This window comes from Tinamus guttatus, unplaced genomic scaffold (genome assembly GCF_059628265.1).
Source record: "Tinamus guttatus ecotype Peru unplaced genomic scaffold, ASM5962826v1 Tinamus_guttatus_pri_ptg001411l, whole genome shotgun sequence".
Taxonomy (NCBI): domain Eukaryota; kingdom Metazoa; phylum Chordata; class Aves; order Tinamiformes; family Tinamidae; genus Tinamus; species Tinamus guttatus.
Window position 1 is genome coordinate 1 of NW_028289945.1, and position 11,237 is coordinate 11,237.

General features: G+C 60.9%; 1 protein-coding gene across 1 annotated transcript; it reads left to right on the forward strand.

Annotated features, from left to right (window-relative positions):
• Positions 1–4,630: 4,630 nt before the first annotated feature.
• Positions 4,631–10,691, forward strand: LOC148590358 (DNA polymerase delta catalytic subunit-like; the record flags this gene model as incomplete). Its single annotated transcript, XM_088539129.1, has 4 exons — positions 4,631–4,775; positions 8,140–8,292; positions 9,728–9,830; positions 10,639–10,691. Coding segments are annotated over 4 exons (454 nt in total), but the record flags the coding sequence as incomplete, so codon positions are not given.
• Between the last annotated feature and the right edge of the window lie 546 nt (positions 10,692–11,237).

Consider the following 11,237-nt stretch of genomic DNA (forward strand, 5'->3'; position numbering starts at 1 on the left):
AATAAGAAGCGCTCCGCGGGGCTCCAGTCCCCATTGTCCCCAAGGTGTCACACTGTGCCCGTTGTCCCCATTAGGTCTATTACCCCTATTTATTAATTAATAAGAAGCGCTACGCGGGGCTCCGGTCCCCATTGTCCCCAAGGTGTCACACTGTCCCCGTTGTCCCCATTAGGTCTATTACCCCTATTTATTAATTAATAAGAAGCGCTACGCGGGGCTCCGGTCCCCATTGTCCCCAAGGTGTCACACTGTCCCCGTTGTCCCCATTAGGTCTATTACCCCTATTTATTAATTAATAAGAAGCGCTCCGCGGGGCTCCAGTCCCCATTGTCCCCAAGGTGTCACACTGTCCCCGTTGTCCCCATTAGGTCTATTACCCCTATTTATTAATTAATAAGAAGCGCTACGCGGGGCTCCAGTCCCCATTGTCCCCAAGGTGTCACAGTGTCCCCGTTGTCCCCATTAGGTCTATTACCCCTATTTATTAATTAATAAGAAGCGCTACGCGGGGCTCCAGTCCCCGTTGTCCCCAAGGTGTCACACTGTCCCCGTTGTCCCCATTAGGTCTATTACCCCTATTTATTAATTAATAAGAAGCGCTACGCGGGGCTCCGGTCCCCGTTGTCCCCAAGGTGTCACACTGTCCCCGTTGTCCCCATTAGGTCTATTACCCCTATTTATTAATTAATAAGAAGCGCTACGCGGGGCTCCGGTCCCCGTTGTCCCCAAGGTGTCACACTGTCCCCGTTGTCCCCATTAGGTCTATTACCCCTATTTATTAATTAATAAGAAGCGCTACGCGGGGCTCCGGTCCCCGTTGTCCCCAAGGTGTCACACTGTCCCCGTTGTCCCCATTAGGTCTATTACCCCTATTTATTAATTAATAAGAAGCGCTACGCGGGGCTCCAGTCCCCATTGTCCCCAAGGTGTCACACTGTCCCCGTTGTCCCCATTAGGTCTATTACCCCTATTTATTAATTAATAAGAAGCGCTACGCGGGGCTCCAGTCCCCGTTGTCCCCAAGGTGTCACACTGTCCCCGTTGTCCCCATTAGGTCTATTACCCCTATTTATTAATTAATAAGAAGCGCTACGCGGGGCTCCAGTCCCCGTTGTCCCCAAGGTGTCACACTGTCCCCGTTGTCCCCATTAGGTCTATTACCCCTATTTATTAATTAATAAGAAGCGCTACGCGGGGCTCCAGTCCCCGTTGTCCCCAAGGTGTCACACTGTCCCCGTTGTCCCCATTAGGTCTATTACCCCTATTTATTAATTAATAAGAAGCGCTACGCGGGGCTCCAGTCCCCGTTGTCCCCAAGGTGTCACACTGTCCCCGTTGTCCCCATTAGGTCTATTACCCCTATTTATTAATTAATAAGAAGCGCTACGCGGGGCTCCGGTCCCCATTGTCCCCAAGGTGTCACACTGTCCCCGTTGTCCCCATTAGGTCTATTACCCCTATTTATTAATTAATAAGAAGCGCTCCGCGGGGCTCCGGTCCCCATTGTCCCCAAGGTGTCACACTGTCCCCGTTGTCCCCATTAGGTCTATTACCCCTATTTATTAATTAATAAGAAGCGCTACGCGGGGCTCCAGTCCCCGTTGTCCCCAAGGTGTCACACTGTCCCCGTTGTCCCCATTAGGTCTATTACCCCTATTTATTAATTAATAAGAAGCGCTACGCGGGGCTCCGGTCCCCATTGTCCCCAAGGTGTCACACTGTCCCCGTTGTCCCCATTAGGTCTATTACCCCTATTTATTAATTAATAAGAAGCGCTACGCGGGGCTCCGGTCCCCGTTGTCCCCAAGGTGTCACACTGTCCCCGTTGTCCCCATTAGGTCTATTACCCCTATTTATTAATTAATAAGAAGCGCTCCGCGGGGCTCCAGTCCCCGTTGTCCCCAAGGTGTCACACTGTCCCCGTTGTCCCCATTAGGTCTATTACCCCTATTTATTAATTAATAAGAAGCGCTACGCGGGGCTCCAGTCCCCATTGTCCCCAAGGTGTCACACTGTCCCCGTTGTCCCCATTAGGTCTATTACCCCTATTTATTAATTAATAAGAAGCGCTACGCGGGGCTCCAGTCCCCATTGTCCCCAAGGTGTCACACTGTCCCCGTTGTCCCCATTAGGTCTATTACCCCTATTTATTAATTAATAAGAAGCGCTACGCGGGGCTCCAGTCCCCGTTGTCCCCAAGGTGTCACACTGTCCCCGTTGTCCCCATTAGGTCTATTACCCCTATTTATTAATTAATAAGAAGCGCTACGCGGGGCTCCGGTCCCCGTTGTCCCCAAGGTGTCACACTGTCCCCGTTGTCCCCATTAGGTCTATTACCCCTATTTATTAATTAATAAGAAGCGCTACGCGGGGCTCCGGTCCCCATTGTCCCCAAGGTGTCACACTGTCCCCGTTGTCCCCATTAGGTCTATTACCCCTATTTATTAATTAATAAGAAGCGCTACGCGGGGCTCCGGTCCCCGTTGTCCCCAAGGTGTCACACTGTCCCCGTTGTCCCCATTAGGTCTATTACCCCTATTTATTAATTAATAAGAAGCGCTACGCGGGGCTCCGGTCCCCGTTGTCCCCAAGGTGTCACACTGTCCCCGTTGTCCCCATTAGGTCTATTACCCCTATTTATTAATTAATAAGAAGCGCTACGCGGGGCTCCAGTCCCCATTGTCCCCAAGGTGTCACACTGTCCCCGTTGTCCCCATTAGGTCTATTACCCCTATTTATTAATTAATAAGAAGCGCTACGCGGGGCTGTGTGTCCCCATTGTCCCCAAGGTGTCACACTGTCCCCGTTGTCCCCATTAGGTCTATTACCCCTATTTATTAATTAATAAGAAGCGCTACGCGGGGCTCCAGTCCCCATTGTCCCCAAGGTGTCACACTGTCCCCGTTGTCCCCATTAGGTCTATTACCCCTATTTATTAATTAATAAGAAGCGCTACGCGGGGCTCCAGTCCCCATTGTCCCCAAGGTGTCACACTGTCCCCGTTGTCCCCATTAGGTCTATTACCCCTATTTATTAATTAATAAGAAGCGCTACGCGGGGCTCCGGTCCCCATTGTCCCCAAGGTGTCACACTGTCCCCGTTGTCCCCATTAGGTCTATTACCCCTATTTATTAATTAATAAGAAGCGCTACGCGGGGCTCCAGTCCCCATTGTCCCCAAGGTGTCACACTGTCCCCGTTGTCCCCATTAGGTCTATTACCCCTATTTATTAATTAATAAGAAGCGCTACGCGGGGCTGTGTGTCCCCATTGTCCCCAAGGTCACACTGACACCCGTTGTCCCCATTAGGTCTATTACCCCTATTTATTAATTAATAAGAAGCGCTACGCGGGGCTCCAGTCCCCATTGTCCCCAAGGTGTCACACTGTCCCCGTTGTCCCCATTAGGTCTATTACCCCTATTTATTAATTAATAAGAAGCGCTACGCGGGGCTCCGGTCCCCATTGTCCCCAAGGTGTCACACTGTCCCCGTTGTCCCCATTAGGTCTATTACCCCTATTTATTAATTAATAAGAAGCGCTACGCGGGGCTCCGGTCCCCATTGTCCCCAAGGTGTCACACTGTCCCCGTTGTCCCCATTAGGTCTATTACCCCTATTTATTAATTAATAAGAAGCGCTACGCGGGGCTCCAGTCCCCATTGTCCCCAAGGTGTCACACTGTCCCCGTTGTCCCCATTAGGTCTATTACCCCTATTTATTAATTAATAAGAAGCGCTACGCGGGGCTCCAGTCCCCATTGTCCCCAAGGTGTCACACTGTCCCCGTTGTCCCCATTAGGTCTATTACCCCTATTTATTAATTAATAAGAAGCGCTACGCGGGGCTGCTGTGTCCCCATTGTCCCCAAGGTGTCACACTGTCCCCGTTGTCCCCATTAGGTCTATTACCCCTATTTATTAATTAATAAGAAGCGCTCCGCGGGGCTCCAGTCCCCATTGTCCCCAAGGTGTCACAGCTGTCCCCGTTGTCCCCATTAGGTCTATTACCCCTATTTATTAATTAATAAGAAGCGCATAAGAAGCGCTACGCGGGGCTCCAGTCCCCGTTGTCCCCAAGGTGTCACACTGTCCCCGTTGTCCCCATTAGGTCTATTACCCCTATTTATTAATTAATAAGAAGCGCTACGCGGGGCTCCAGTCCCCATTGTCCCCAAGGTGTCACACTGTCCCCCGTTGTCCCCATTAGGTCTATTACCCCTATTTATTAATTAATAAGAAGCGCTACGCGGGGCTGTGTGTCCCCATTGTCCCCAAGGTGTCACACTGTCCCCGTTGTCCCCATTAGGTCTATTACCCCTATTTATTAATTAATAAGAAGCGCTACGCGGGGCTCCAGTCCCCGTTGTCCCCAAGGTGTCACACTGTCCCCGTTGTCCCCATTAGGTCTATTACCCCTATTTATTAATTAATAAGAAGCGCTACGCGGGGCTCCAGTCCCCATTGTCCCCAAGGTGTCACACTGTCCCCGTTGTCCCCATTAGGTCTATTACCCCTATTTATTAATTAATAAGAAGCGCTACGCGGGGCTGTGTGTCCCCATTGTCCCCAAGGTGTCACACTGTCCCCGTTGTCCCCATTAGGTCTATTACCCCTATTTATTAATTAATAAGAAGCGCTACGCCGGGCTCCAATTCGGCGCCTCCCCGGCGCCCCCCCCCGCCTGGACTGCAAGGGCCTCGAGTCCGTGCGCAGGGACAACTGCCCCCTGGTGGCCACCGTGCTGGGCAGCTGCCTGCGGCGCCTGCTGGTGCAGAGGTGAGAGGGGACAGGGACAAGGGACAAGGGACAAGGGGACAGGGGACAGGGGGACAGGGGACAAGGGGACAAGGGGACAAGGGACAAGGGGACAAGGGACAAGGGGGACCCAGGGGACAGGGGGACAAGGGACAAGGGACAAGGGACAGGGGGGACCCAGGGGACAGGGGACAAGGGGGCAAGGGACAAGGGGACAAGGGACAGGGGACAAGGGACAGGGGACAAGGGGACAAGGGACAGGGGACAAGGGACAGGGACAAGGGACAGGGGACAAGGGACAAGGGGACAAGGGGACAAGGGACAAGGGACAGGGGACAAGGGACAAGGGACAAGGGACAAGGGGCAAGGGACAGGGACAGGGGACAAGGGGACAGGGACAGGGGACAGGGACAGGGGACAAGGGACAGGGGGACAAGGGGACAGGGACAAGGGACAGGGGACAGGGGACAGGGGGACAAGGGACAAGGGACAAGGGGACAAGGGACAGGGGGACAGGGGGACAAGGGGACAAGGGACAAGGGACAGGGGACAGGGACAGGGACAGGGGACAGGGGACAAGGGGACAGGGGGACAAGGGACAAGGGGACAAGGGACGGGGACAAGGGACAAGGGACAGGGGACAAGGGACAGGGGACAGGGGATAAGGGACAAGGGACAGGGGACAGGGGACAAGGGACAAGGGGACAAGGGACAGGGGACAAGGGACAAGGGACAGGGGGACAGGGGACAAGGGACAGGGGACAAGGGACAAGGGGACAAGGGACAGGGGACAAGGGGACAAGGGGACAAGGGGACAGGGGACAAGGGACAAGGGACAAGGGACAAGGGACAGGGACAGGGGACAAGGGACAGGGGACAGGGGGACAGGGACAAGGGACAGGGGACAGGGGACAAGGGACAGGGGACAAGGGACAAGGGGACAAGGGGACAAGGGACATGGGGACAAGGGACAGGGACAAGGGACAGGGGACAGGGGACAAGGGACAGGGGGACAAGGGGACAAGGGACAGAGGACAAGGGGACAAGGGACAAGGGACAGGGACAAGGGACATGGGGACAAGGGACAGGGACAAGGGACAGGGACAAGGGACAGGGGACAGGGGACAAGGGACAAGGGACAGGGGACAAGGGGACAAGGGACAGGGGGACAGGGGACAAGGGACAGGGGACAAGGGACAAGGGGACAAGGAACAAGGGGACAGGGGGACAAGGGACAAGGGACAAGGGGACAAGGGACAAGGGATAAGGGACAAGGGGACAAGGGACAAGGGGACAAGGGACAGGGGGACAAGGGACAAGGGACAGGGGGACAAGGGACGGGGGACAAGGGGACAAGGGACAAGGGGACAGGGGACAGGGGACAAGGGACAAGGGGACAAGGGGACAAGGGACAGAGGACAAGGGGACAAGGGACAGGGGACAAGGGACAAGGGACAGGGGACAAGGGACAGGGGACAGGGGACAGGGGACAAGGGACAAGGGGACAAGGGGACAAGGGACAGAGGACAAGGGGACAAGGGACAGGGGACAAGGGACAAGGGACAGGGGACAAGGGGACAAGGAACAAGGGGACAAGGGGACAGGGGACAAGGGACAGGGGGACAGGGGACAAGGGACAGGGGACAGGGGACAAGGGACAAGGGGACAAGGAACAAGGGGACAGGGGGACAAGGGACAAGGGACAAGGGGACAAGGGACAAGGGATAAGGGACAAGGGGACAAGGGACAGGGGACAAGGGACAGGGGGACAAGGGACAAGGGGACAAGGGACAGGGGGACAGGGGACATGGGGACAGGGGACAGGGGACAAGGGACAAGGGATAAGGGACAAGGGGACAAGGGACAGGGGACAAGGGACAGGGGGACAAGGGACAAGGGGACAAGGGACAAGGGGACAAGGGACAAGGGACAGGGGACAAGGAACAAGGGGACAAGGGACAGGGGGGACCCAGGGGACAGGGGGACAAGGGGCCCCGGCGTCCGGGGGGAAGGGGGGCGGACAGGGGGGGATCGAGGGGGATGGGGGGGACAGGGGGACCCAGGGGGACCCAGGTGTCCAGGTGGGAATGGGCCCAGGTGTCCGGGAAGGGCCCCAGTGTCCCAGCGAGGACACCGTCGTGCAGGTGCCACCACGTGTCCCCATGGCACAGGGACCCTGCGGTCACTGTCACTTGTCCCCCCATGTTGTAGGGACCCCGCGGGCGCCATCGCGTGGGTGTCACTGTCACCTGTCCCTGTCCCATAGGGACCCCGTGGGCACCGTCGCGCGAGTGTCATTGTCACTGTCATTGTCACCTGTCCCCATGTTACAGGGACCCCGCGGGTGCCGTGGCGCGGGTGTCATTGTCACTGTCATTGTCACCCGTCGCACAGGGACCCCGCGGGCGCCGTGGCGCGGGTGTCATTGTCATTGTCACCTGTCCCCATGGCACAGGGACCCCGCGGGCGCCGTGGCGCGGGTGTCATTGTCACTGTCATTGTCACCCGTCCCCATGGCACAGGGACCCCGCGGGCGCCGTCGCGCGGGTGTCATTGTCATTGTCACCTGTCCCCATGGCACAGGGACCCCGCGGGCGCCGTGGCGCGGGTGTCATTGTCACTGTCACTGTCACCCGTCCCCATGGCACAGGGACCCCGCGGGCGCCGTCGCGCGGGTGTCACTGTCACTGTCATTGTCACCTGTCGCACAGGGACCCTGCGGGCGCCGTCGCGCGGGTGTCATTGTCACTGTCATTGTCACCCGTCCCCATGGCAGGGACCCCGCGGGCGCTGTTGCGCGGGTGTCATTGTCACTGTCACTGTCACCTGTCCCCATGGCACAGGGACCCCATGGGCGCCGTGGCGCGGGTGTCATTGTCACTGTCATTGTCACCTGTCCCCATGGCAGGGACCCCGCGGGCGCCGTGGCGCGGGTGTCACTGTCACTGTCACTGTCACCTGTCCCCCTGGCACAGGGACCCCGCGGGCGCCGTGGCGCGGGTGTCATTGTCACTGTCATTGTCACTGTCATTGTCACCCGTCCCCATGGCACAGGGACCCCGCGGGCGCCGTCGTGCGGGTGTCATTGTCACTGTCATTGTCACCTGTCCCCATGGCACAGGGACCCCGCGGGCGCCGTGGCGCGGGTGTCATTGTCACTGTCATTGTCACTGTCACTGTCACCCGTCCCCATGTTACAGGGACCCCGCGGGCGCCGTGGCGCGGGTGTCATTGTCACTGTCATTGTCACCCGTCCCCATGGCAGGGACCCCGTGGGCGCCGTCACGCGGGTGTCATTGTCACTGTCATTGTCACCCGTCCCGCAGGGACCCCGCGGGCGCCGTGGCGCGGGTGTCACTGTCATTGTCACCCGTCCCCATGGCAGGGACCCCGCGGGCGCCGTCGCCTACGCCCAGGACGTCATCTCGGACCTGCTCTGTAACCGCATCGACATCTCCCAGCTGGTCATCACCAAGGAGCTGACCCGGGCGGCCACGGCCTACGCGGGCCACCAGGCGCACGTGGAGCTGGCCGAGAGGTGACAGTGACACCGGGGACACCCGGGATGGGGACACCCCCATGGGGACACCAGGGATGGGGACACCCGGGATGGGGACACCCCCATGGGGACACCCGGGCGGCCACCAGGCGCACGTGGAGCTGGCCGAGAGGTGACAGGGACAGCGGGGACACCCGGGGACACCCGGGATGGGGACACCCCCATGGGGACACCCAGGGACACCCGGGATGGGGACACCTGGGGACACCCCCATGGGGACACCCGGGCGGCCACGGCCTACGCGGGCCACCAGGCGCACGTGGAGCTGGCCGAGAGGTGACAACGGGGGGGACAGCCCCATGGGGACACCTGGGGACACCCGGGATGGGGACACCTGGGATGGGGACACCTGGGGACACCCGGGATGGGGACACACGGGATGGGGACACCTGGGGACACCCCCATGGGGACACCCGGGCGGCCACGGCCTACGCGGGCCACCAGGCGCACGTGGAGCTGGCCGAGAGGTGACAGTGACACTGGGGACACCCGGGGACACCCCCATGGGGACACCCGGGATGGGGACAGCCCCGTGGGGACACCTGGGGACAGCCCCATGGGGACACCCGGGCGGCCACCGCCTACGCGGGCCACCAGGCGCACGTGGAGCTGGCCGAGAGGTGACAGTGACACCGGGGACACCTGGGGACACCTGGGGACACCCGGGATGGGGACACCTGGGGACAGCCCCATGGGGACACCCGGGCGGCCACCAGGCCCACGTGGAGCTGGCCGAGAGGTGACAACAGGGGACACCAAATGGGGACACATGGGGACACCCCCATGGGGACACCCGGGCGGCCACGGCCTACGCCGGCCACCAGGCCCACGTGGAGCTGGCCGAGAGGTGACAGTGACACCGGGATGGGGACACACGGGGACACCCAGGGACACCCGGGATGGGGACACCCCCATGGGGACACCTGGGGATACCCCAAATGGGGACAGCCCCACGGGGACACCCGGGGGGACCCGGGATGGGGACACCCGGGATGGGGACAGCCCATGGGGACACCCCCAGGACAGGGACAGCCCCGGGATGGGGACATCCCCAGGACGGGGACAGCCCATGGGGACACCCCTATGGGGACACCACGTGGGGACACCCTGGGGGACACCCCCGGGACGGGGACAGCCCCGTGGGGACACCCCCGTGGGGACACGGCGTGGGGACACCCCTGGGGGGACACCCCAAAGGGGACACCTCCAGGATGGGGACACCCCTGGGGGGACACCCCGGGGACACCCCCATGGGGACACCCCCGGGATGGGGACACCCCCATGGGGACACCCCTGGGTTGGGGACACCCTGTGGGGACACCCCGGGGACACCCCTGTGGGGACACCCCGGGGACACCCCCGGGATGGGGACACCCCATGGGACAAACCTGTCCCCCCCCGTGTCCCCCCCCAGGATGCGTCGCCGGGACCCCGGCAGCGCCCCCAGCCTGGGGGACCGAGTGCCCTATGTCATTGTCACCGGAACCAAGGGGGCGGCCGCCTACACCAAGTCGGAGGTGACACGGGGGGACGGGGACAGGAGGGGACGCGGGGGGACATGGGGGGACATGGGGGGAGAGGAGGGGACGCGGGGGGACATGGGGGGACATGGGGACATGGAGGGGCAGGAGGGCCACGGGGGGGCCTGGTGGTGTCCCCGATGTCCCCCATGTCCCCGATGTCCCCATGTCCCCAGGACCCCCTGGTGGCCCTGGAGCACAACCTCCCCCTGGACACCCAGTACTACCTGTGGGGACAGGAGGGACACGGGGGGGCCGGCAGTGTCCCCGATGTCCCCAATGTCCCCGATGTCCCCCATGTCCCCGATGTCCCCCATGTCCCTAATGTCCCCAATGTCCCCATGTCCCCAGGACCCCCTGGTGGCCCTGGAGCACAACCTCCCCCTGGACACCCAGTACTACCTGTGGGGACAGGAGGGACACGGGGGGGCCGGCAGTGTCCCCGATGTCCCCCATGTCCCCAATGTCCCCATGTCCCCGATGTCCCCGTGTCCCCAGGACCCCCTGGTGGCCCTGGAGCACAACCTCCCCCTGGACACCCAGTACTACCTGTGGGGACAGGAGGGACACGGGGGGGCCGGCAGTGTCCCCGATGTCCCCAATGTCCCCCATGTCCCCGATGTCCCCGATGTCCCCAGGACCCCCTGGTGGCCCTGGAGCACAACCTCCCCCTGGACACCCAGTACTACCTGTGGGGACAGGAGGGACACGGGGGGGGCAGCAGTGTCCCCGATGTCCCCGATGTCCCCGATGTCCCCAATGTCCCCGATGTCCCCAATGTCCCCAATGTCCCCGATGTCCCCAGGACCCGCTGGTGGCCCTGGAGCACAACCTCCCCCTGGACACCCAGTACTACCTGTGGGGACAGGAGGGACACGGGGGGGGCAGCAGTGTCCCCGATGTCCCCGATGTCCCCGATGTCCCCCATGTCCCCGATGTCCCCAATGTCCCCCATGTCCCCGATGTCCCCGATGTCCCCAGGACCCCCTGGTGGCCCTGGAGCACAACCTCCCCCTGGACACCCAGTACTACCTGTGGGGACAGGAGGGACACGGGGGGGGCAGCAGTGTCCCCGATGTCCCCGATGTCCCCGATGTCCCCCATGTCCCCGATGTCCCCAATGTCCCCCATGTCCCCGATGTCCCCGATGTCCCCAGGACCCCCTGGTGGCCCTGGAGCACAACCTCCCCCTGGACACCCAGTACTACCTGTGGGGACAGGAGGGACACGGGGGGGCCGGCAGTGTCCCCAGTGTCCCCGATGTCCCCAATGTCCCCCATGTCCCCAATGTCCCCCATGTCCCCAATGTCCCCAGGACCCCCTGGTGGCCCTGGAGCACAACCTCCCCCTGGACACCCAGTACTACCTGTGGGGACAGGAGGGACACGGGGGGGCCGGCAGTGT